The sequence below is a fragment of the Antennarius striatus genome, chromosome 10, assembly GCF_040054535.1.
Source record: "Antennarius striatus isolate MH-2024 chromosome 10, ASM4005453v1, whole genome shotgun sequence".
Taxonomy (NCBI): Eukaryota; Metazoa; Chordata; class Actinopteri; order Lophiiformes; family Antennariidae; genus Antennarius; species Antennarius striatus.
Genome location: NC_090785.1, coordinates 3,256,183 through 3,282,775, shown reverse-complemented (window position 1 = coordinate 3,282,775; position 26,593 = coordinate 3,256,183). Strand labels below are relative to the sequence as shown.

Genomic DNA, 26,593 nt, shown 5'->3' with positions numbered 1-26,593 from the left:
GTTCAATCCTCTGACTCCACCAAAGACGTCCAGGTGGAAAATCTATATTACGCAAATCTTTCAGGATTTACATGTAATTGACGTCATCAGTTGTTAGTTCATTAATGCAAATCGCTTCAGTATTTGTTAAAAACCCACTGCTAGGTCTGCTTATTTTTAGGGTCTTAATCATAGACACGGATACCCCCACTCTCTCATCACCACCTCCCCATCGTCGCCCTCCCCCTTCGTGAGCGCTGAACCTACGCTGCGTTTCGCGCGTCAGGTGGTCGCGGATGTGATTTCTTTTTTTTTCTTTTTCTGACAGCCCTCCGTGGATCTGGCAGACGGACTCGATCTTCCAAAGGGTTTGACTGAGTCGCTTCATCAACTCCCTGCGCGCTTATCCAAGCAAGCGAACCCACGCGTAAAAAGCTTTTTACGCACAGGATCCAAATGTGTACAAGCAGCCGCGATCATCGCTGCTCCCGCTGAAAATCACCACCCGCGCGATTTTCCACTCCAACTTCATCACACCATGCAAGTTTATGTGGCCGTGATTCTCGCTTGTGGAGTGTCGTCGGGTGAGTTCAAACTTTTCGTCTTGATAATTTATGGAATCTTTGAAGCACGCGTAGATTTTTTTTGTTGTTGTTTCTTTTGCTTGCTTGTTACTGAAATCGTCTGTGATTGTGTAAATTTAAATGATGCGTCTTTGGACATCATTTCCAAGCTCCAAAGGGGGCTGCAGTGGCGCATGACAGGCAAACTGTCACATACGGTTCAGCCTAATAAATCTGAATAACTGGAAGGGGGTGTGATCGAAATCAGTGGGAGGCATCTCACAGGGGGGTTAATTAATCTGCAATTAGCAGCCTTTTCTCTATTTCTAATAGTAAATCGTTCCAATATTTCACTCATACTTACTATTAGTATATTATAGATATATTTCCTTATTTGATGTTTTTTTGCGTTAAAATTTTTTTTCATTTCTTGTGGTATAAAACGCTGCATCCATCATATTTGAACGCTGTGGTCAGTCACTGTCATGTGTTGCTGCGTCTTTTATGCGTAAAGGTCTGCAAATCCAAACGGAACACGGAGGACTCAATTTACAAGGGATTCAAACTGGAACCGCTGTAATTAAAGGAATGCGGTCACAGTAGAATAATCCAAGCATCCCATAACCCTGAAAATACAGACAATAAAAATATTTTTCTTCATAAGGAAATCTTGCTAATTATTTTTCTGGCATCAACAGTTACCTTCTGAAGAGTGTAAAATATCTAATTCGATGTTTTCCATTTTTGCCTTGTATATAATTGGATTTGAGAACTGACACATTAAATATCACTCAAGTACAGAGAAAATGGAACATATTCATTCATGCATTATGCCTTTGCATCAAGTCTGTTCCACAATCACACTGAAAAGGAGACATGTCTTGTGCCAGAATGAGGTCGGTCTCATGCAGCTGGATCAGTCCTTTGTTGAGCAGGTGAATTTATTGCGGCTCTCCGGTCCAGCATGTAGCTCAATGAGCTGAAGCTGGGTTGTGATGAGCCTGGAGAACTCTGTGACTGTAGCCATGACTGTCTTCTTGTCCTCTGTGGGTTTCCCTTGGATGCTGAGTGGTGTCTGTCCTCAGAGATATGTCTGAGGGGGGGGTCCCTTGCTTTCATTTCTCCTGAACAGGATGTCTGATCTGATGGCAATTCGTATAATTGGCTCATTCTCCACACCTGCAAGACATTTGAAGAAGGGAATAAACAAAACACGTGACGTACGGACAGTAAAAGACACCCCTGGCATGCAAAGTCTGCTGTTGTTCGTGAATTGAGTTGCTCCATAACCTCAACCTGTTTACCTGTGGAATCTGCCTCACAATTATTTTTATTAGCGTTGGGCAATTATTACTGTGTTTTGTTGTTTCTGCTCCAGCTTGTTTGAAGCTGGCAGCTTCAGAACTGGCCAGTTTGCCCCCCCCCCCCCCCCCCCGCTGTTCCTATTCCTGTTATCAGAGGCAAACCAGACTTTGGTTCTCCACCATCCTTGCAGCTTGTTTATTAATGCACTTAGAGATTTCCCTTCAAGCTATCTGCAGACTTATCACCATTTCTTCAACACAATGTGTGCGTGATGACTTTGAGTTGGGTGGCATGGTTAGATTCTGACAACCCCCCCAGCAAGCGGAAGAAGTGGAAGATGAATGAATGAATGAATGAATGAATGAATGAATGAATGAATGGCTTTGAGTTGGGTGAACTGACATCATTTGAATATCTCACTAGCTCAGAGTGGAATCAGATGAGTTCATTAAAGATTAAATATCTCTTTATTAGTAATTTATTTATTAATAAAGGACTCTGACTCAAATTCTGATTCTGATTAGTCCCTTGCTGGGGAAACTTTTTTTCCACTCCTGTTAGTGATCATTACACACACGAATATATATCGTACAGGCCAGAATACACACACATACACACACGCACGCACGCACGCACACACAATCACACACACAAACACACAAGGGGGCTGTAGGGCACACAAATGATGGTGAGAGGTAGAGTTGCGGGCAGCTCCCTCAGGGTGCACCCCCAATGAGCAGCTCCCAAGCACTGCCAAGGGGCTTTGCTCAAGGGACCCTTGGCAGTGCTCAGGAGCTGAACTGGCACCTCTCCTGACCTACTGCTGCCCCCCACGTCACATTGTATCCCCCACCAGCTGTTTATGGTGGAGGACCCATTGTTTAATGTATACCAGTTAAATCCTGATATCCTCATCGATAAACAGAATGTCTTCAAAGATGTGGCGCTCAATCATTAATATTGGGTGTGTAAATATTGATTTGGATTTATTGAACAACTTTGAACCAATACTGTATTTCAGAATTTACTGTATATGTTTCTTACTGTTACTGTTACTGTTTGTGTGTGTGTGTGTGTGTGTGTGTGTGTGTGTGTGTGTGTGTGTGTGTGTGTGTGTGTGTGTGTGTGTGTGTGTGTGTGTGTGTGTGTGTGTGTGTGTGTGTGTGTGTGTGTGTGTGTGTGTGTGTGCCGCTGTAAAAGGTAACAAAAAAAAGAATTCTTGGTTCAGAAACAATTTCTTGCAGTCGATGCTGAAGCGAGGTTCGGCACACACCCCATGGCTGCTCTTTCATCAGCTTTAGATACTGTTTTCTAAATGCTAAAATGGATTAACTGATAGATTCCCCCCTCGGTTAAACAATCACATGTTAATCACATGGTGAAGAGAGTTTGTGGATCGACCGAAAGAAAATGAAGGAAAACTAGACTCATGATATTCGGTAAATAAAGGAACAAGCATCTGATAAGAGAGGATTAATTTTCAGAGGCTGTTAAAGGGAATTCCAGAAACTCCGGATTATCTTCTACTATGGTCGAGGTGCTCAATGCTGCTCCTTCTCAACTGCAGTCGTCTCCATTGTCTCATTTTGTTCCATCAGAATTACAGCTGATGGAAACTAAATAGATCCCAGTGAACCCTGTGGAAAACAATTACTGGTAGGTCTCAATCCCAGTTCTCTCAAACTCAAGTGTAACATTCGCTGTGATTGACCACAATACCGTTAGACTCTTGACATGCTGGTTGGTCTTTATGAGTGTGTTAGATTGACTTAAATCTGACATCAAAGTGATGAAGGTGTACATTAAATATGGAGGTCACATGACCTTGGTGGGGTGCCTCAGGGGAGCTGTTTCGGTCCATTACTGTTCTAACTATACTGTACACGCTGCCACTTGCTGACATTACAAATCACAGTGCATGTTTATGTTTATGCAGATGACACACAGGTGTACATAGTTGCTAACATAAATATATGGTCAATAATGGATTTTGTATATTCTCTCCATACCTAAATGGGTCCTTTCTGGGTTCTCTAACAAAGGCATGCAGCATTTAGATCGATTTCGATCGCAAATTGAAGCCAGATTACACATTGATACCTTGCACTCATTTGATTTCACCTCCCATTAAATGTTAATTATCAATGTTAACTTTAATATTTAATCTATTAGTGTAATCTGGTGGATATAGAGCGTGAAAAATATTCCATAAATATGTTTATGGAAGGTGTCCAAGTCAAACGATAGTAACTATTTCGTCATCACACTCCAGACTGTAGAGGGAGACTCCAACAGTTGTGGTGAATTCAATTACTCACCTTGTTAAGTGCTAGTACTGGAATATCAGTACAGCGTCTTTTTATAAAGTTTGATCCGTAATCGTCTGTCTGCTGAATCTTGGACAAGAGAAACTCACCACGTTGTGCGATTAAGAAGTAAGATTTGTCTCGCATCTTTGGTTGTCAATGGAACCATTTGTATAATTTAGACTTTTTGTTCATCAGCCATGTCCAGCTGTCGGTTTCCGAAAAATAAAATAGAAAGCTGACTCAGTCTGGAACGTACGAGGGACAGCTGTCTCGTAAATCCCTTTTGGCGTGAGTTTGGACAACAGTATGCAAAAGCAAACATGATTCACAGCCGTCAAAAGTTTTCTGAAACACTGAAGGCTCATTTTATGACAAGAAACAATTTTAAAAAAGATCATTCTTCCAATCACTGACATTCTCTTGGATGTGTGTGCTTTCTTTATAGCTCTCAACGTCACCGAGGAGAAGGCTTTGTGCCCACTCGGGTACTTCCCTTGTGGAAACCTGACAATATGCCTCCCTCAGCTTTTGCACTGCAATGGCATCAATGACTGTGGAAATCAAGCAGATGAGGAGAATTGCGGTGAGTCACTCTCCTAGTTTTCAGCTTGAAGGTGGATCAACCTCTGAACCTGCCTGGAATAAAGAAACTGCAGCTTCGGTCAGTCTGACAAGCTGGATAAGTCAGCCATGCTGAAATGACAAGTGGTACCTTCTGTTTATCACCTCTTGTTTTAGTCTGGTGGGGCGCTACACGAAAAGGAACCAGGCCCGGTTTGTGTTTACGAAACACGTCTAAAAGTCACGTCAACTTTTGTTCCATTCGTCACCCGCAAGGCAAACATTGACAGATGGGGTGATTGATCCGCCACTGATATAAATATATAACAACATAAAATAAATTTGAGGAAAAAAAAACATCAGAGGAAGCAGCCACAAATCTCAGTCCAACCAGAACCCAGAAATAATTAAAGGTCAGGTAAGGATCAAGGCTTATACAGAAAGCTTGTCCTGATTGAAAACCTCCAGTTGGTGAAAACAGCTTAACGCATGACCGGTGACTGGATTAAATCTCAGGAGGCATTCATTTATAATGACTCCTGCGGTGTCATTATAAGAAAGGTTTCTTTTTTTTTTCATCCAGTAGGAAAACCGGTGGTTTCCGGTCTTTGTAAGTTCTGAATGATGTCACCAGGGTGCATGTCAGCGGTTATCCACAATGTAATGCAGAATATCTCCTATGAAGTTAAACTCATTACTGTCATTATTTTTTATGTGTTTGTTTCATGCAGGTCAGAGTTTTGTGTGAAATACGAACACATTACTGATCTTCCTTCTTTGTTCAGAGGCTGGTGGAGAAATTTCACAATGGCTTTGATGCGAGTGGGTTTTCTGGGGCTTGTTTGTGCGTAACTATTCATTATTTCTATGCTTGAATGCTTGTATTATATACATATACATATACATATTATTATTATTATATAAACATGCACAGTGCATCCACATAAAAGAGAAATATAAAATACTGTTGATATTATATTTTACATTTACTCGGAGGAAAATCATTATAACTCCCACACAGTTATTTGTTAAAATTCTTTTGAGCTTGCACTCAAAAAAATTACTATAATATAAAATATTAAAAAATAGAAAGACAGAGAGAGAGAGAAAAAAGTCTTCTGAGCCACTTGCATAAGCAATGTCATCAAAAACTTCATTTCCAAATGTTTTGAGGACCCTTTACCTTAAATGTTTGCAGATTTAAGCGGCCAGGATTTATGTCCTTTTCAGTTTCAATTATGAAAGTAAAAAACAACTTCGAAAACTTAGATTGAAAACTTAGACATTGTACAATGTAGCACCAACATTCAAGATCTGCAGAAGCTGCTCCTTGTACTGAGTGTCAGAATGACTACCACTCTCTCCCTCCATCCTACACGCTTCATGTGTTCCAAACCTTTTTGGTGACGGGTGGGGGTTGGGGATTTGCAGCTATGCAGAGGTGTGAAATATTTACTTGGGTATAGAGATCGAACTCCTGTCTGCCTGTTTGCATGCATGGGAGGTCTTGTGTTTGCTTCCCTTAATGTTCTAATGCATTACATGCCTTTTATTCAATTACTGGAGGTAACTAAGATAATAATAAATCTGCAAAAGAGATAATCCAGCAATGCTTCTCATTTCAAAGGATCAGGACACCACAATTGGATTGGAAAGATACTGTCATGAACCACCGTTGCTGAAATGGAACGTAATGCGCGGTCGATGGTGAATTACTTGCTTCTTTGATGGCTGACCTGCTTTTCGCTCAGAGTATTTATGCTGGTTTTTTCTCATCAGATAGCAACCTGATTCATCACCACTGTTTTTTTCTTTTTTTTTAGCATCGAAAATAAATGCATTTTCAGTTGTGGAACATGTGGACAGCATGTTCAAAGAACTGCAATTTTTATTTATGTGCTTTCTGCACATGTGTGACCTGATATATGGTCGTAGGTTCATGTTCAACTTAACAAAGTTCAACTTCTATTTGACTTCTTCAGGTCTAACTGGACAGGTTTGGGATAATTGAACTCTAAAGCAGTTGTCTGATCTGCACCCTTTTACTGATAATGCAGAGAAGCAAATACTGAGAGGGAGGAATAAGTGGTTTGTTTGCTGCTGCAGCCTCATGCGAGTTGTTTGGATTCCCATCAGGCCAGCTTAAGTCAAATTGTGAATGCTATTGAAACTGTCAGGGGGAAGACTGTTCTGTTAGGGGGTGACTCATGCTCATTACAATACGCATACACTGGAGTTGACGCCACAAAAACCTCTAAAAATCCTCCCCGGATTTCTCCTCACAACACATCTGTGAGAAACAGCTAATTGCATGGATAAAGAATAATAAAGTGGAATAGAGAGTTTCACACAGTATTTTGTGTGGTGCTGGAAAAACAAAAGTGCATATGAATGAAAAAATAGAAGATTATGGAACAACCGGCCATCTGTGCACAAACCATTGTTAGAAGAGAATTAATTCTGCTCCAGACACAAAAATCTAACTACTGGAGAGAAAAGCAAATCAGCAGTTGTGTAGCTGCTGTGTATAAATGTCAGGCCTGTCAAGAATCACCGCATTTTAGAGGTAATGCATTCTCTCATGTGCTATATTATTGTCATTGAAGACCAGTTTAAAAAAAAACAACAACTCTGCTTCAGAGACTTGAACGCAGCACACTCCGCTTGACTGACAGCTGACTGAGCAGCCTGCTATCTCAAAACGCTCTGTTCTCATTTCAAGTGTTGGATGTACATTTAGCACCTTTAAAATGACACAACTGTGCAAACACACACAACACAGGAAGTCAAGGTTTATACGGAAGTAGCGCTCCTCAGGGACACTTAAAGAAAATATGATGTTCTTTGTGATCAGAGATGGGAGTCTTTCATTCCCATGGTGATAACTGTTACATCAACAGTTTTATTGCATAAGACGTATTCTACCACACACACACACACACACACATGCACACACACACACACACACACACATGCACACACACACACACGCACACACCATTTTTAGCTAATGCGAACAATTTCCTGTCTCCAAACATTTCCTCTTTCTCTCCTCACACGACTGGATGTTTTCACTGTGATATCCAGAAAGCCCTGACAAACAACAAAAAGCTGCTTTGAAAGAAAAAAGAAAAATGCACATCTGAAATGTAATTATGTTGTCACCTTAGCTCCTGTTTGTTATCTGTCTCGTGAAAATGAAAAAAAATGCTAAGGTTCTGATGTAAGTAATGAATTTCAAAACTAGCTATTTTGTAGAGCCACAAGATCACACAGTGACATTCAAGCAGACTTTAAATGTCATAGATACCCTGAGGAGCGCACATGGCGAGCCACAGACAATTAATGATGTCAAAACTTTTATGAAAACATTTTTAAAAAGGTAGCTTTTTTCTTAGGCTGTGTAGTGGTTTGGACAGAAAATAGATGAACTCAGAACATTTTTCACATATTTACAAAACATTTAAACACGAAAAGGACAAAACAAAAACCCTGACCCTGACTATATTATATATAGAAAGTAGCCGCAGAATTCTGGTAATCTCAATGAGAAGTGTGTCCATCATTCAATCGTTTCATTTCTTGTAAAACTGGAAGGCCAGCGTGAAAACACAGCGTCTGAGCTCAGAGCTCCTCGCCGAGGGAAGAGAAGTTTCACCACAATGTTCATTTTTTAATCTTTTTAATGTATTGATGTAAATATTAAATACAAGCGACCTTTATGAAAGTAAAATAAGGTTACGTTCCAGGCACATGCTTTCATTTAGATATCAAATGCATGAGTGGCATATATGAAAGCCACTCAGTGGATTTGTATTCATGAAGAATTAATTTGGAATTCTAAAGAAGTGGCCTTCCCTGCTTTGAATTGAGAGCAGTTGAGTCATCATCAACTGCCCCCCCCCCGCCCCCCCCGTCCCACCCATCCCACGCAACTCATAGGAGACTGATATCTGCCACTGAGTGTCAAGTATTTAATATTAAAATCATTTCAGATCAAACTCGCATGATGTGTTTATCAGATGTGAAATAAGTTCAGGAAATAATAGAACAAAAGTTCTAAGTAGTTACTTTTTTTTTTTCATGGTAATTTCCACAAAATGAAATAAAAGAAGAAGAATCACCAATCAATCTTAAAAGCAATAGCAGGCTCAGCAAAAGCTCATTTGAAAAACTAAAAAAGGGAGTTGCCTCAAAGACGCCACCTATCATAATAGTCAAAAAAAAAAAAAAAAGCATCACAGAAGCTGAACAGAAGGACCAAGAGGTAATAAATAGCATGACCGCTAATGGATTGCATAATGAAACATACATGGACATGGCTTGGAATATATAATGCATTTACCACTGTTCTGTCAATGTCCTGATATCCAATCCCACGCTTACGTGTGAAGCTCATAGCTTCATGTTCTGAGTGTTCCTTTCATCACAGGTGCTCTTGTTCCACCTGATTGAGTCTTTTTTACCCAGATGGGCACGTGGGTGTCTTCCCACCAACCTGGAAGGTCCACTAGCCACAGATTTGAAAGCGGCATTCAGCTTTGATGACCTATAATCATACTTTTGCTCGTAAGGAGGCCTGGAGCCGAGGAGCGGTCATGCCACGACTAAATTAGAACAGTCCTGCTTTTGCTAGCTGAGATAACAAATCAAACTGGGTCATTTCTCTCATCCTCTGATGTAGAAAAGGTCATCCATGCCTCCTTTTCCTCTCTGCGTGAATCTTGTAAAGTGCTTTATTCTAGTATTAGCAGGGAAACCATCCCCACCGCTGCTTTCCTGGCCATGTACAGTAGGTGTAGAACCACGTATGGACTTCCTCAAAATGATGTCACGTGATGCCAGCGCTGTAACGGTTCTCAGTTCAATTTCCCATGTAGAAAAAAAAAAAAAGAAACTACAAAAATTAAAATCGCATATTCCAATTTGGGATCTGGGAAATCAGTAACTCTTCAGCTCTGGTCTGATTTGAAAAGCTGGAATGCTGCATCAGAGCACCTCAAGGAAAGCAGTGAGATTTTAGCAACTTTCTGTCCTTAGAAAAACAACATGAAACCTTTTTTGTGTGTGTGTGCGTGTGTGTGTATATATATATATATATATATATATATATATATATATATATATATATATATATAATTTATTTATTTATATAAATTATATATATATATATACGTATATGCAGCATGTTGATCTCAATGTTCTTTTTTCTTGCATGTTTCGGAGGCAGAAGGAAGAATGTTCTTATTTTGTGAAGCATCCTCTAGATCATGACACTTTTTTTTTTTTTAAAAAGGCATTTTATAATCACTGTGACATTTAATCAGAATTTTTTCAGAACTGGAAAAATTAAAGACTAAAGGTTTGGGCTGAGTCAGATTATTGAAAATACCATTTTTTAAAAATTGCCATTGGTAAGATATGAACAATGTTCCCCTTGTCATACGAAGATGATGATTTATTTTTATTGTCATGTCTCTCTAGGTCTAATTGGAAGCGTCCAAAAAAATGAAGTCTTACACTATTTGGACTTTTACGTTCATGAATTACCCAAAGCATCACACAGCTACAGAAAGTTTGGTTTTGTTTTGTTTTTTTTTACAAATATTTCATTAATCCTACCATTAATCCCAATCCAACCCACCCCCCCAGGAGCAGTTGGCTAACTTTAAACCAACTGGGGATCTTGGGGTTCAGTGTTTTTTTCAGGGATACGACCTGCCGACCTTTTCATCGACCACCATTCCCATCAAAGCCATTCTCCTGCTCTCAGTAGAGCAGATGTTACTCACAAAGGAACGAGGACAAAGAGAGTGAAATGTCTGCCCTCTGGACTGACTGGAACATTTTAATGACTTCAAATTACATTTAAGTAGAAAAGATGCTGTGAGGCACAAACGGTGACTCGTCTTCTCATTTTGATGTCTTTGTCGACCCCATTTTATTTTCCAGGAGACAATAATGGATGGCCCCACCTGTTTGACAAGTACTTTGGAATGCCCAACAATAACGTTGAGACCAAGTCCAACATGTGCTGTGAGTACGACTGTCGTTTCTAATCTACGTCTTTATATGTGAATATACATTGAATTAGTGATTACGGTCACGTCCTGCTATGATTGGTTGGAGCGGATCCCTTTTTGCGATAATTGATGGCGCGAACTTCTGGATGTGTTATATCCTGTCTCTGACAGCTAAAAAGAAGCAACGAAACAGAAATAGGTTTTCAACTACAACCACTTCTATTGGAGGATAGTCATCATGATTGATCCTGGCAGAAAACTTTCAATATTGATTTAGAAAATTTAAAAAAAAAAAAGTATTTGATACCACATGTGAACAAAAAGTGTCTGGAAACTATATTAGAATTATTAATGATTTATTAGTATAGAATAAATCAATGTAGTCGCAAGAGGACACAAGCCAGTGTCTTATTGTGCCGGTCCCAAGCCCGGATAAATACAGAGGGTTGCGTCAGGACGGGCATCCGGCGTAAAACTTTTGCCAAATCAAATATGCGAATCAAACCTATGACTTCCATACCGGATCGGTCGAGGCCCGGGTTAACAACGACCGCCATCGGCGCTGTTGACCTACAGGGCGCCGGTGGAAATTGGATTACTGTTGGTCGAAGAAGGAGAGGAGGAAGGTGCGTTCGCACGAAGAAAGAGAAGAGGAACACCAAAAGTATAGGACTGAGAGTAGGGACGTTGAATGTTGGAACTATGACAGGAAAAGGTAGAGAGTTGGTTGACATGATGCAGCAGAGGAAGGTAGACATACTGTGTGTCCAGGAGACCAGGTGGAAAGGTAGCAAGGCTAGAAGTTTAGGAGCAGGGTTCAAGTTGTTCTATCATGGTGTAGATGGGAAGAGAAATGGAGTAGGAGTTATCTTGAAGGAGGAGTTTGTTAGGAATGTCCTGGAGGTAAAAAGAGTGTCAGATAGAGTGATGAGTCTGAAGCTAGAAATAGAAGGTGTGATGTTCAATGTTGTTAGCGGGTATGCTCCACAGGTAGGATGTGAGCTGGAGGAGAAGGAGAAATTCTGGTCGGACTTTGATGAAGTGATGCAGAGCATGCCTAGAAGTGAGAGAGTTGTCATTGGTGCAGACTTCAATGGACATGTTGGTGCAGGAAACAGAGGTGATGAGGAGGTGATGGGCAGGTTTGGTATCCAGGAGAGGAACGCAGAAGGACAGATGGTAGTTGACTTTGCAAAAAGGATGGAAATGGCTGTAGTGAATACTTTCTTCCAGAAGAGGCAGGAACATAGAGTGACTTATAAGAGTGGCGGTAGGAGCACACAGGTAGACTACATCTTGTGTAGACGGTGTAACCTGAAAGAGATCAGTGACTGCAAAGTAGTGGTAGGTGAGAGTGTAGCCAAACAAGGATGGTGGTGTGTAGGATGACTCTGGTGGTGAGGAAGATGAAGAGGGCAAAGGCAGAGCAGAAGACGAAATGGTGGAAGCTGAAAAAGGAAGAGTGTTGCATGACTTTTAGGAAGGAGTTAAGACAGGCTCTGGGTGGTCAGGAGGTGCTTCCAGATGACTGGACAACTACAGCTAATGTGATCAGGGAGACAGGTAGGAGAGTACTTCGTGTGTCATCTGGAAGGAAAGTAGATAAGGAGACTTGGTGGTGGAATGAGGAGGTACAGGAGTGTATACAGAGAAAGAGGTTAGCCAAGAGGAAGTGGGACACTGAGAGGACTGAGGAGAGTAGACAGGAGTACAGGGAGATGCAGCGTAAGGTGAAGGTAGAGGTAGCAAAGGCCAAACAAGAAGCTTATGATGACTTGTATGCTAGGTTGGACAGTAAGGAGGGAGAGACTGATCTATACAGGTTGGCAAGACAGAGAGATAGAGATGGGAAGGACGTGCAGCAGGTTAGGGTGATTAAGGATAGGGATGGAAGTCTATTGACAGGTGCCAGTAGTGTGATGGGAAGATGGAAAGAGTACTTTGAAGAGTTGATGAACGTGGAAAATGAGAGGGAACAAAGACTAGAAGAGGTGACTGTTGTGGACCAGGATGTAGCAAAGATTAGTCAGGATGAAGTGAGGAGGGCATTGAAGAGGATGAAGAGTGGAAAGGCTGTCGGTCCTGATGATATACCTGTAGAGGTATGGAAGGGTCTAGGAGAGGTGGCAGTAGAGTTTCTGACTGGGTTGTTCAACAGGATCTTAGATAGTGAGAAGATGCCTGAGGAATGGAGGAGAAGTGTGCTGGTGCCCATTTTTAAGAACAAGGGAGATGTGCAGAGTTGTGGCAACTACAGAGGAATAAAGCTGATGAGCCATACAATGAAGTTATGGGAGAGAGTAGTGGAAGCTAGACTAAGGGCAGAAGTGAACATTTGTGAGCAGCAGTATGGTTTCATGCCAAAAAAGAGTACTACAGATGCAGTATTTGCTTTGAGGATGTTGATAGAGAAGTACAGAGAAGGCCAGAGGGAGCTGCATTGTGTTTTTGTAGATCTGGAGAAAGCTTATGACAGGGTGCCCAGAGAGGAACTGTGGTATTGTATGAAGAAGTCTGGAGTGGCAGAGAAGTATGTTAGAGCAGTGCAGGACATGTATGAGGACTGTAAGACAGTGGTGAGGTGTGCTGTAGGTGTGACAGAGGAGTTCAAGGTGGAGGTGGGACTGCATCAGGGATCAGCTCTGAGCCCCTTCTTGTTTGCTATGGTGATGGACAGGCTGACAGACGAGGTTAGACAGGAATCTCCATGGACTATGATGTTTGCAGATGACATTGTGATCTGTAGTGAGAGCAGGGAACAGGTGGAGGAGAAGCTAGAGAAGTGGAGGTTTGTCCTGGAAAGGAGAGGAATGAAGGTTAGCCGCAGTAAGACAGAGTACATGTGTGTGAATGAGAGGGACCCAAGTGGAATAGTGAGGTTAGAGGGAGAAGAGATCAAGAAGGTGGAGGATTTTAAGTACTTAGGGTCAACAGTCCAGAGCAATGGAGAGTGTGGAAAAGAGGTGAAGAAGCGTGTCCAGGCAGGATGGAACGGGTGGAGGAAGGTGTCAGGTGTGATGTGTGATAGAAGAGTTTCAGCTAAAATGAAAGGAAAGGTGTACAAAACTGTGGTGAGACCAGCGATGTTGTTTGGTCTAGAGACAGTGTCACTGAGGAAAAGACAGGAGGCAGAGCTGGAGGTAGCAGAGATGAAGATGCTGAGGTTCTCTCTGGGAGTGACCAGGAAGGATAGGATCAGGAATGAGTACATCAGAGGGACAGCACATGTTAGAGGTCTTGGAGATAAAGTGAGAGAGGCCAGACTGAGATGGTTTGGACATGTCCAGAGGAGAGATAGTGAATATATTGGTAGAAGGATGCTGAGTTTTGAACTGCCAGGCAGGAGACCTAGAGGAAGACCAAAGAGGAGGTTTATGGATCTAATGAGGGAAGACATGAAGGTAGTTGGTGTGAGAGAAGAGGATTCAAAGGACAGGGCTAGATGGAGGAAATTGATTCGCTGTGGCGACCCCTGAAGGGAAAAGCCGAAAGGAAAAGAAGAAGATTAGTATAGAATAAATCACTTAGATTGTTGGATCTCAGATTTATCTTCAAGTTGTCAACTTTAAGATAATGTGTTTCATCGCATGTTGCTGGCCCTCAATACCCATACAACCCCTCAGCCCCACCCCACCCCCCTCACATTTTAATTTAAACTGGAATCTGATGCCAGGTAATAAAAGTGGGTTTAATCCAGAATTAGTAAATCATCAGTCTTGTCAGACCTGGTTGGCTGTTGGTTCAGTCTCATTAATCTTTATTACATTTTATCCACAACCCTCTAATATCAAGGTATGTTTTCAAGTCCAGCTAGACAAGTTTACATTTTTCCTAAATGGCTCTAGGCCCAACACCGGTTGATAAACCCTCTGCTGTCCGCTACTTTTCCCCGTTATCTCCACAGTGCTGGGATTAGTTCCTGATCTCTGCCAGTGTCGAGACCTGGAACTGGACTGTGATAATGCACAGCTTCAAGATATCCCAGCAGTGGCCATGAATGTCACCATGATGTGAGTGGAAGATGTCTCCTTTATTTTCTCAATCTCTTAAACCCCAGTCAATCTCCAGGAAGCCGTCGCCCTCGGCATTGGCTGTCACGTCATGTTGGAAATGCTGTACCAGATTCCTCTAACGACCTGTCGGCCCTCCGCTGTGAGCGTCTGCTAGGATTAGAACGGCAGTCACAGAAAACTGTACCATTATATTAGAAAAGCCTCTGACACCCTATAAGTGGACACTTAATGAATAAAAATAATAATTTTAGAGCAATTGCCTGGTTAAAAAGGTCATTTCATCTTCAAAAGTTAACAAAAAAAATCCTGTGTGGATTTACAGTCTAGCAAAACTCCTTCTATGATCTCACTTTAAGAGTCTTCTCATCTTTCAGGTCTCTAAAAAGGAATCATCTCCAGAGACTGAGAGCAAACACGTTCTTCAAGTACCAGAACCTGCAGAAACTGTGAGTTTCCTTTGAGTAGGTTTCGATAAAAGAGTGTCATTAACGTGCGTGACTCCAATCACCATCAATTTTCTTGAGTGTTCTGCGTTTATGATTACTAAGAGCCCAGATAAGGATGACAGATACTTTCATGGCCCCAAAGGAGCTTTTTCTGAGAGGGAAACCTCAACTGGGAACACTAAGAGGCCATTGTTCTATTCTGAGCACAAAAGGACTCAGATTATCCCCCCCTTTCTTTTCTTTTTTTGGAGAAAATTAAAATGTTCCCTGAGACATTTAGAAAGAAAGACTAGCCAGGTGTGTGAAATACACAAAGAGACAGAATATGGCTGTCAGTGATGCTGCATTAATATCAAGGCATCAAGAAGTAACAAGATGCCAGGATTTGAACAGACGCAATTGTTTGATGTCAAATATTGTCTTCTAGCTAATATCTGGATTCCAGAATCTTTCTTCCTATGACAAAAGCTTTAGTCTCAAGTCTCAAGCATGGGAACAACTTGGGCCGTGTTACATGATTTGCAGGGAAATTAAAAAATATAAGGTTAAGCAGCAGGAAAGCAGGAAGCAGGAAATCTGTGGGTCTCAACAAGAGAGACAGAGAGATTTAATTTTTTATGCCAAAGGCTGGAGGCGAATTAACCAACAGACTCAATGGATGTTTAATTTTAAGATAAGTACTTTGCAATCCAAATGTTGCGTTATTGTAAGCTATATTTTTTTTTCTTCTTTTGTCAGATATCTCCAGTACAACAGAATTCGAGATGTGCATCCTGATGCATTCAGGGGACTTCATAATTTAACAAGGCTGTAAGTTTCTTCTTTTCTTTTCATGCAGGCTGTTTAACGTTGAAGGAAACAGTTGGATAGGGATGAATCCTCCATTGTACAAATCAAATATGACCTGATCTCGCATCATGTTTTTCATTTTACTTTCATCACCACTGGCTTATTCACACTTCTTTGTTCCTTGTGTTTCTTCAAAATCCTTCTCAGGCACATATTTCTTACTTTATGCTTATTTTTGTTGCACGTTTTTAATGTCAAGCATTTTTAATGTCAAGCATACGTATATTTTTAATGTCAAGCATACGCATATATATATATATACGTGTATATATATATATATATATATATACAGGAAAAAAGTCAGCACAATCACAGTTTTAGCTTTCCCTAAACAAATGAATGGATCTTTGTTATATTTTAAAAGTAAGAATGGCACAATTGCATTAATTATAAAATGCAGACAGAATATTGCGTAATGTAAAGTTGCACAATAAAAGTTTCCCTGCTGACTTACTTGACATGTTCAGGTAACCTCCATCTTTTTCCAAATTGTAGATATTTGAGCTACAACAAGATATCCGTCCTGATGCCGGGGGTGTTCCAGGACCTCCACAAGCTGGAATGGCTGTATGTTTATTCCGTTTAGTAAAGTAATATAGAAACATCCATACATAGTATATTAGGAAATCTGGTAAATATTGAAGTGTCATACTTAAACAACCGTGATTTGCTTTCATGCTGATTATTCCGAATGAAAATGCTGCAGAGGAAGCTGAATGTATGTTTTTTTTCTTGCAGGATCCTGGAAAACAACAACATCCATCAAATATCCCCCATGACATTTTCAGGGCTGAATTCTCTTGTTTTATTGTGAGTTGTTGTTTTTAATTTTGTATGCTGTGAGTCATATATCAGATATTTCTTTCTACTCTTTTGTAACTGTCAGGTTTTCTCAGATAATCAGAACTTCTAACATGATTCGGTAGTTCATATCCATGTTGAGTGTTTCTCCCTTGAATGCTGATGGAATATGAATTACCGGTACATCTTGTCACACTGTTTGTCTGGCTGATTGACAGAGTTTTGCTGAACAACTCTTTGACAAAGTTGGATGACATCTGTCGGGAAATGCCAAGGTTGAATTGGCTGTAAGTAGGATGTGAAAAAGAATGATGTCTTATCATTAAAGTGGCAGTTCCTTTTGATGGATCATGTGTGTGTGTGTGCGTGTGTGTGTGTGTGTGTGTGTGTGTGTGTGTGTGTGTGTGTGTGTGTGTGTGTGTGTGTGTGTGTGTGTGTGTGTGTGTGTATGACACATTGCAGGGATTTGGAGGGGAATCTAATTGAAACTATTGGAAATGCCTCATTACATTCTTGCAGCATGCTGACAGTTCTGTAAGTGCACTTACTTTATTTCCCCATGAAAGGCTTGAAATTACCTTCAGTTTCCTAAAAATCTTAAGAAAAACAAAATAAGAATAAAACTTTTCTTTCTGCATTTGTGGCATTAAAGGGTTTTGCAGCGGAACCGGATCAGTCACATCCACGAACAGGCTTTCTCAGTCCTACAAATGCTCGGAGAGTTGTGAGTTACTCTTGTTTGAACGCGTAGACAGAACTACGGGAGATGATCATTTCCCTAAAAACAGTCTAAAAGAGCATAATTTAACTCTGAAGAGGAGAATGACGAAGAAATAAGAGCTGCAGAATAATGTAGCTGATCCACCATTGCTGGAAAAGACAAGTTATTTTTTGTCAGCTTCTTCCGTAATTAGTGTCTTGAAGGCATCTTTGTTTGAAAAATGTATGAAATGTTGTATGTTGTCTTGTATGTGTGAAGCTTCTCAGTATTAAAATATATATATATATATAGCAAAATAGATCTGTAATCAACAATTGAGGCAGTCAAGGACACAAGTCCAACCAACATTTTTTAATTAAAAATTACCGCTTTTTGCCTCCCTAGCTGTGACACCTGAGGATGGGCAGTCAGTATTTTTATTATGTTTTTGTTCGAAGACGTGATTGCAGAGTTTCCTCAGGTCTGTCCCTTTTTGCTGAAGTTTGTCACACTGTGTTGCACAGTGTGATAAACACAGGGTTTTTTCTCCTGTATTTAATATTTTATTCACCTTCATTATCAGCAAGTGTTCTAAAGGGTATTTCTAAACACTCGTATGACTGTTCAGAGCCTCTATATTCAATTGAAAGTCCTTGAAATCTTTTACTCAGTTTCTTTCCCTTTCCACTTAATATCTGTTGAGGTATTTGAGTTGTTCGTGTTTGATTTGGCTTGTGCAAACAGCACTAGTTTTTTCAACCAACTGCCTGCAGAGTTTAAAATCTATATTTAATAGACAAATATTGAATTGTTCTGATTTTGTAGAGTTAATGTGGATTTTACTTTGTCCACAGGGATCTGTCCAACAACAGGCTGGTGGTGATTCCTCCCAATCTCTTTGTCTTACTGGCGGATTTGCTTCAACTGTGAGTACATACAATACATGTTTACATCTTGATTTATAGATGACGGCCTTCTCTCAAATATCATGAAACTATCACCAAACAGTTTTCTTGTGGTGCTGCCACTGTTGAAAGGCTTCCTGAATCTTAACAGTCTGTCTAGTAAACATGAATCGATTGCTCAAAAGTCCGCAGGTCCATGTATGAATACTAGTTCCCAGTCATGTGTGTATTTTCTGGGTTCCTGGGCAAGTATTGCATGTTTTTATAGAAAAAGAATGACTGACACAAATACTCAGAAACAACATGGAAGCAATGCACACCTGTGGGAGCTAAAAGAAACAGATTTACAGGGGTTAAAGGCACTTCCCTGTCTTTGTGTAGTCCAGGCCTCTTGATGTATAATCAATGAATTTGCTCAATTTCCTTGATAAATGTTTGACCCGTACCAATGAGGTTATCTTTATTTTCTAGGAATATATCATACAACCCCATAATGAAACTCCAGGTCGACCACTTTGACAAGCTGGATAAGCTGAAGTCGTTGTAAGTATGCGCTGAATGATTCCCGTGCATGTGCAAAGAGCACTCGAAATAAAGAAGAGTCAGACAAGTCAGGTAGACGAGTCATTCTGTCGAGGTAGTCTGATTTGGACAGGGTCTTGGCATTTGATGCATGATCTTTCTGTACAGTTTCTTCTTCAGACGCAGGCATGAATCCACATAAGGTCAGGGTCTCTGTGAGCCAATGGGCGAAAATGCCGTTGGGCTGGTCAGAAGTTTTCATTTAGCGTTTGAAAAGCTATTTCCTGTGGGTAACCTTTGGTGAAAACACATTTTTCCTCCTACAGAAGCCTATTCCCAAATTATTACCCAACTTTAAAGTCAGTATGTGCTATATAAAGTCTGTTGTGTCAGTCTTTGTGTTGAATTTTTTTCCTCTTTTGTAGGAGTATTGAGGGGATAGAAATTGAAAACATCCAACGGAGAATGTTTGAGCCTCTCAAATACCTGACACATATGTAAGTACCACTCTGTGGTGGACTAGTTCTTTAAAAACTTTACATTGTATAACGCATGAATAGACAGAGTGACTGAACAATGTCTAGCATTATGTTTAATGTCCTTATAGTCTATTATTCCAATAGACACAATCACTCCGTTTGACAATTGTTCTTTTCTGCTTTTGTTCATCCTCTACATTACCCGTCGACCCAAAGTAATTTAATCTTATCACCATCACCATTGTTTTTTGTATTTTTTTTATTGGACATATTAGCATATAGATGAAAATTGAATATTGTGAGACCACAAGCTGATTTCACTGCTTTTCTTTCAATGGGATGGAGATGAGATTTCTTTCAATGGGCAAAATCATCCGTAAGTCTTTGTAGTCCTTCTAGTTGGACGTAGAAGGAAGTGAGAACGGTATGAACTGAGAATTCATGACAACTTTGTTAAATTAGTCTATGAGGTGATTTGAAAAAAAGACATGAAATTGTTAGAAAAAAAACTTGATTTGATCAATACAATTCAATACTGTACTGTACAACTCTGTAAATGCTTTGCCTTGATGCTTTACTTCAATCTCTCATCACAGCTACTTTAAGAAATTCCAGTACTGTGGCTACGCTCCTCATGTGCGCAGCTGCAAACCCAACACCGATGGCATTTCGTCCTTCGAGGACCTGCTGGCCAACATCGTGCTGAGGGTCTTCGTCTGGGTGGTCTCCGCCACCACTTGCTTTGGCAACATCTTCGTCATCTGCATGCGCTCGTACATTCGGTCGGAGAACAAACTCCATGCCATGTGCATCATCTCCCTCTGCTGTAAGTCATGCCGCATGTGATTGAGGGATGATGCATCCAACCTTCTATTTCTAGACTTCCCTTTGCGGTCATAGTATAGCACTTCAACTGAGCAGCGTATAATTATCACCTTCTGTAACTCATACCGGATTTAGTTTTCCATGCCAAATGAGGCATATTTGTAAAAAATATGACAGATTGGTGAATATTTCCCTCATGAATATTATTTCACAGTTCATCCATATTTTTATTTAACTTTCAGTTATGTTTATAGAACCAAATATTGAATTATGCATCTGTAGCAGTGTAAAATAGACTTCTCTAAATGACTTAAACTTCCTGTGGTGACATTACCACCCGTGAGTAAAATGTTGGATATTCATTTGCGTTTCACTAACACAATTTGTTGAAGGGTTTCTGCAGAATCACGATATGCTATTAAAAAAATATGAAGTAAATTAATATGAAATAAATCCATTTCAAGATTGAAGACATGTTTTTACAGATAGAGGCTTTCAACAATCGCTCAGATCAAAAATCAATGTTTTCCTTTAAATTTTGCCAAATTAGCTTCTGATAGACACTCAGCTCAAGTTCAACGGGTTGTCGTAAGTCACAGGAGGAAAATGTGTTAACGAAAATGTGTTTAAAAGAACATAAAGCAAACATCTGACTTTAAAGACTTTTGTGTTTGGATAATTCACTCATTATCCTTATACACCTATAGAACCAGGAAATTATAGAATGTGTGTACTACAGAGACAGCGGACTTAAAAGGATGTAGAGTGTATTAAAGGAATATTATGATGGTAGTTCCATTACTTTACCTCTGGTGGGTCTACACTGATTGTGGATCCTGTATGACTTTATACAATACAGACCATCTGAACAAATATTTAGATAGAGGATTTCTGTTCTCTGTCCTGCTTCATCCACAACGAAAGGCATGCAGAGAATGATGTTTAGTATTCATCATCTCTCTTTTAATTTGTGGACCTTTTAAATTGTTAGTCAAATGTCCACTGGGACTGTTTGCAGAAAAACGTTAATTTTAGTTGCCGAGATGAGACAAAAACAGAGCTTAAGGTAATTATCACAGCCAGACAGGCCAGATAATCCTTTTTTTTAACCAACAATAATGGATTATGTTTCTTCCTCCTGGCAGGACTTAGTTGTTTTTAATCTACTTATTACAATCAAATAGAGGTGTGACTGGAAAGAAGAATATAAATGAAGAATCAAAAAAAGTGGAGGTGAAGAACTGAGAGTCAAAAAGCAACCTTGATGCCTTTATCCTAACAAATCTAAATGACCATTCGTTGTTAAACTGAGTTACTCCACTAAACAGTAAAATGACATTGCCAAGACCGAGCCTTTGGAACGCTGAAAGCAGGACAGTTCATCAGACAAGTAACAGGCGAATGCTCACCAGTCCAGAGAACACAGTCCAACTACACCCACCAGCGTGATGTCGCCGGAGGAACAACGACAGCTTGCCTTCGCCCTGGTTGCTATCTGTAATGACCTAAAATCAGGGTAGACAGATTCTCCCTCCTGCTGCACCAGAGAAACAAGTTCAGACAGGCCACCGCCAGAATGACAAATCCTGTGGGGTTAGTTGTGAAATTCCTCAATGCCGATCTGACCTAACTGAGCCTCCATCCCACAGGATGACATTTCTATCCTGCTGTAATCACCTGATGTTCTGAAAACCTGTTGTAGGATTTTGATTATTTAAGTGTGAATGGGACATTTTCCCCTGTATTACATTTGTATCCTGACCAAACTCATAAAAGTTTCATGTAAATCTTTCCCTGGGCTCTGATCCCCTCAATCCTCTCTGCTCTGTGTTGGGGAACAATTGAATCAGCTGGAGTGCAACTTTAATCTTTAACACATTAATGAGGTCATGATAAATATGTGTCTAACTGCATGTATAGCATATATTAGACAATCAAATCACGGTTCTAGACATGGTGAGACTCGCCAACAGATATCACATAGAATGGCTTGTAAAAGAAGATGTCAGAAAAAACATGGCAGTCATTTACAAAGCCTCACCTTGGCTGATTTTGCTTGATGAATGAAAGGGAATTATTAATGACCGTCGAAGTGACCATGAGCCTTTTTTGAAGGGTTGAAAGCTGTGTGTTGAATTTACCAATGACAGATAAAGGTGTACAAGAGCATCTATTTTCTATTTATTTCACTTTCACAACTTTTTTCTTTTACTTGTGCAAAAAAAAAAAAGAAAAAAAAAAAGTACCACAATTCTTCAGTGATGAAAATATCTGGCGTTTGTCCTTCTTCCACCTAAACATGAATTTCCATTAGTGCATAGCTCCATTATCCATTTCACAGACAGGAAGCTTTTCCTTTGGTACATTTCATCCCTATTTTGTTATCTTTGGAAAAGAGCTCCTTGAAAATTAAAGTCGTTAATCAGTATTGAAGTCTTTATCAATGAGTCTTCTGATTATTCTCTAAATCATGACTTCTACTCCTTGCAGGTGCAGACGGATTGATGGGAATCTACCTTTTCATGATTGGCGCGTACGATCTGAAGTTCCGTGGCGAGTACAACCGGCATGCACAGGCCTGGATGGACAGCGCTCAGTGCCAAGTGATCGGCTCTTTGGCAATGCTGTCCACTGAGGTGTCGGTCCTTCTCCTCACATACCTCACGCTGGAGAAATACATCTGCATCGTCTACCCTTTCCAGTACTTGACGCCTGGCTGGCGACGAACTGTCACCATCCTTTTTGGGATATGGATGTTTGGCTTCACTGTTGCCTTCTTGCCTCTGGCCTGCAAGGGGCTTTTCCGCAACTTCTACGGAACCAATGGAGTTTGTTTCCCGTTGCATTCCGAGCAGCCAGAGACGGTTTGGGCTCACGTTTACTCCATCGTCATTTTCTTAGGTAAAAATTTGTTCTTGGAATGACCCTTCAAGCCTTTTCGTTGTCTCATATGTTGATTTTCTTGATTCACTTCCAGTGCATTTGTGCTCATTTCATTTCATTTGAATGCATTCATTTCATTTGGATGCATGTTTTTGTAACTCATTGAAGGTTCAACTATAAGCTCACACCATTGTTCCAATCAGAAGCTAACTAAATGTCTCTCTTCAGGTCTGAACTTGGTGGCATTCCTCATCATAGTCTTATCCTATGCAAGTATGTTCTACAACATCCAGAGAACAGGGACTCAGGCCACTAAATACAGCAACCACATCAAGAAAGAGGTCACCATCGCCAAGAGGTTCTTCTCTATCGTCATTACCGACTCACTGTGCTGGATCCCCATTTTCATCCTCAAGATCCTGTCACTGCTGCAGGTGGAGATTCCCGGTATGGGACACATTTTGATGAGCAAGCCTGCCAACCCATTAGCTTCCCACTGCAGCTTACAACTTTTGCAAGGGAGCCTTAGAATTCACAGCCATTACACCTTGGCCCACGTGGAATTCGATGACGTCCTCTCTGCTGTTTATTGCAGTGCTAAATCTGTTCCAAGTGATTTGTGATGTGCTTCTTTCACAGTGGAAGACTGCATTTGTTTCTTTTTGCTAAACTTTGGAATGGAACCTGTGGAAACTTTTGAAACAATTGACAGTATCATTGCAGACAAATAAAATATTGTCAAACACACAGGGAAGCAAATGAATCAAAGAGACATTTTAGAGGAGTAGTGCATTTTCTGTATGTTAAACTATTTCCAAGTAGGGTAACGTGTCTCTAAAGTATTTATCATTGTATGAAGAGCATTTTACTGTAGGGTTTTAGGTTAGTGGTTTATACCCAAATGACCAATTACATGCCGCACAAAATATATTACATCTACAATCTTGCAAGCTGTGGCCCCATAATTTGGTTCCCTGCTGGGATAAAATGCATTTTCTTGAATTCCAAAAGTGTTTATACTCCCATAAAAAAGATCAAATTAGAAATATGCCCTGCTGCATATTTTTTTAAACACAAAAAAAGTGCCAGAGGCTAATGTTAAAAAAACAAACCTGTATTTATAGCAGTGTGGAATTATGTACTCCACGCCTTCAGATGATCAAAGATGCTGAGCACATAACCCTTATTTGAGCAGGTTCTAAAAATCCTATTATGCACCTGTCACCTGTGAATCTCAAATCAGCTTAACTTCATGCCGTCTGCCTCCTGAATGAGAATCTAATCAAGATTAGACTTGACCAAAGAGGAAATCAAACATCAGCATGAGGCCGGTTTATGTAATTTTGTGGATTAAACAGTGGGCGGACAAAGTCAAACATCTAGTGTGGAAGTGTTTTATTGCTGCGGTGACAGCTGTGGAACTTGTGTTAAAAACAATTGAGTCTGGAAAGTAATTCCTTACGTGTTGATTTCAGTTATTCCTGTCATATTATTTGTAAAGCCTATAAAAAGATACATTTTCTCCTTTAGATCAAAATAGATCATACCAGGCTCAGTTGTGTGATTCCTTCCTGTTTGTCTTTTATGTCTTGCAGGCACCATTAGCTCCTGGGTGGTCATATTTATCCTTCCCATCAACAGTGCTCTTAACCCTATCCTTTATACACTCACCACTCGGCCTTTCAAAGAGACCATCCTGCAGGTGTGGGCTAACTACCGGCAGAGTAGACCTCTGCTCAGTGGTCAACCAGCTCATTATCCATCTCTCAGTTGGCAGGAGATGTGGCCTCTGCAGGACAACAGTCACGGCCCCACCACAGGACACCTCCTGGAAAAAACAGGAACTCTAGCCAAGGTCACGTCCGTGGAAAACACCAACGAGGGCTTTAATGGCAGTGCCACGTGCAAACAGTGACATCAGAAACAAAATAGTGCGCTCAGTGACCTCAAAGCAACAATACCACTCTACCACATATACACACGAACAAACGAAGGCATCTAGATGTGGGACAGCAGAGCTACGTAGATCGGTTTGTATTGTCGTCCACCACCTCATCAGAATACAGTATTTTCCGCACTATAAGGCGCACATTCAATGAATGGCCTATTTTAGACCTTTTTCATATAAAAGGCGTACTGGATCATAAAGTGCATCTGATTATAAGGTGACCCTTCAATCAATGGGCTATTTCAAAACTTTTTTTCACAAATAAAGCCCACTGGATTATAAGATGCACTGTCAGTCTGTGAGAAAATTAAAGTTTTTTAGGTGTGCCTTATAGTGCAGAAAATACTGTAAACATAATTCAAGATCGTTCGTCTCAGTAAACGAACATTTCATCTGAAAACAAAAATTGTTTAAGGGGACAATCGCTGATTTGTGCCATCATTTCTATCTTGTTGTTGGAAGTAATTTGTATTTAATGGTGGTTTTTGCAAATTCCACTTTGTACATCATCTTTACCGAGCAGCGGCTATCACAGTAATGAGTGGAATCAGTGTCTCTACATGTGGGCCACAATCCATACCATGGCATCGTCACACTGTATTAAACACTCACGCACATCTATTTGTTGTTTTATTTATTATCTGACAAATTTTTGTGGATTTTTTGAGCATGACGAATTTAAAGAGACGGCTAAGACAAATGTACAGCACTGCTTGCAAGTCATGATTTATTTATTATAGATAAGTATTTTAATTGAGCCCTAAAGAATTACTGTCATGCTGTATTTACTTTGTGTTGTCTCTGCTGTCCAAAATTAATTCAAGGAACTGTGAATGTAATGTATGTGAAATGTCCTGTATGTTCAACAAATAATACCTGATTTGGATGGTAATAAAGAACGGAATGACCAGAGTGTTGTAGGCACACATGCAGCTATTTTTTAATTGTCTTTTACACATCTTTTCTTGAAATTCCCCAGCTGGTCTGGGCTTTTGAACTTGGACCCAAACCTCCTTCACAGGCCGCTATTTTAAAAACTTTTTTTTTACAGGACAGCTTTCCCAGTGAAGGCATTTCTACAATGATCACAAACTCCTTGGTGCATAAGTTTGCAATGGACTGTTCTTGTCAAGACATGTGGTTCAGACAATGTAAATATATGAATGTATACCAAACCACAGCAGAGATTTATTAAAACGATGATTTGCTAATACTGTTTATTTTTTGCGTTTACATTCATCTCATTTATACTTTCATAATATCTGCCGGCTTACATATAATCTTAAAAATATTTAAATTGTTGTATTGACTTGAGTCCCATAATAAATGACCTTAAACTGTTTTATTGTTTGTTTTTGAAATGCATCTATATATACATTCGCGGCACACACGCACACAGATGAAGATGAATTCTTCATGGTGTAGTTTACAGTGTACAGAGTTGCCGCTGCGCAGTTACCTCACAGTCTAGTTATATGACTG

At 40.2% G+C, this 26,593-nt stretch overlaps 1 protein-coding gene across 1 annotated transcript; it reads left to right on the top strand.

Annotated features, from left to right (window-relative positions):
• Window positions 1–435: 435 nt before the first annotated feature.
• Window positions 436–26,415, top strand: rxfp1 (relaxin family peptide receptor 1). The gene is made up of 18 exons (XM_068325552.1): window positions 436–563; window positions 4,602–4,739; window positions 10,670–10,753; window positions 14,645–14,750; window positions 15,128–15,199; window positions 15,938–16,009; window positions 16,544–16,615; window positions 16,787–16,858; window positions 17,068–17,136; window positions 17,312–17,383; window positions 17,502–17,573; window positions 18,404–18,475; window positions 18,926–18,997; window positions 19,402–19,473; window positions 20,052–20,281; window positions 22,771–23,181; window positions 23,392–23,610; window positions 24,759–26,415. Exons 1-18 carry the CDS (start codon window positions 518–520, stop codon window positions 25,076–25,078), a joined length of 2,271 nt encoding a protein of 756 aa, XP_068181653.1. The 5' UTR covers window positions 436–517; the 3' UTR covers window positions 25,079–26,415.
• Window positions 26,416–26,593: the final 178 nt, after the last annotated feature.

What these genes read in the sequence shown, in the direction of transcription:
- rxfp1 (XM_068325552.1), top strand. Translation starts at nt 518, where the DNA reads ATGCAAGTTTATGTGGCCGTGATTCTCGCTTGTGGAGTGTCGTCGG. An exon ending in CTCCACAAGCTGGAATGGCT is followed by an intron (nt 16,616 to 16,786) that starts GTATGTTTATTC and finishes TTTTTCTTGCAG; the next exon opens with GATCCTGGAAAACAACAACA. An exon ending in CTGAATTCTCTTGTTTTATT is followed by an intron (nt 16,859 to 17,067) that starts GTGAGTTGTTGT and finishes GCTGATTGACAG; the next exon opens with AGTTTTGCTGAACAACTCTT.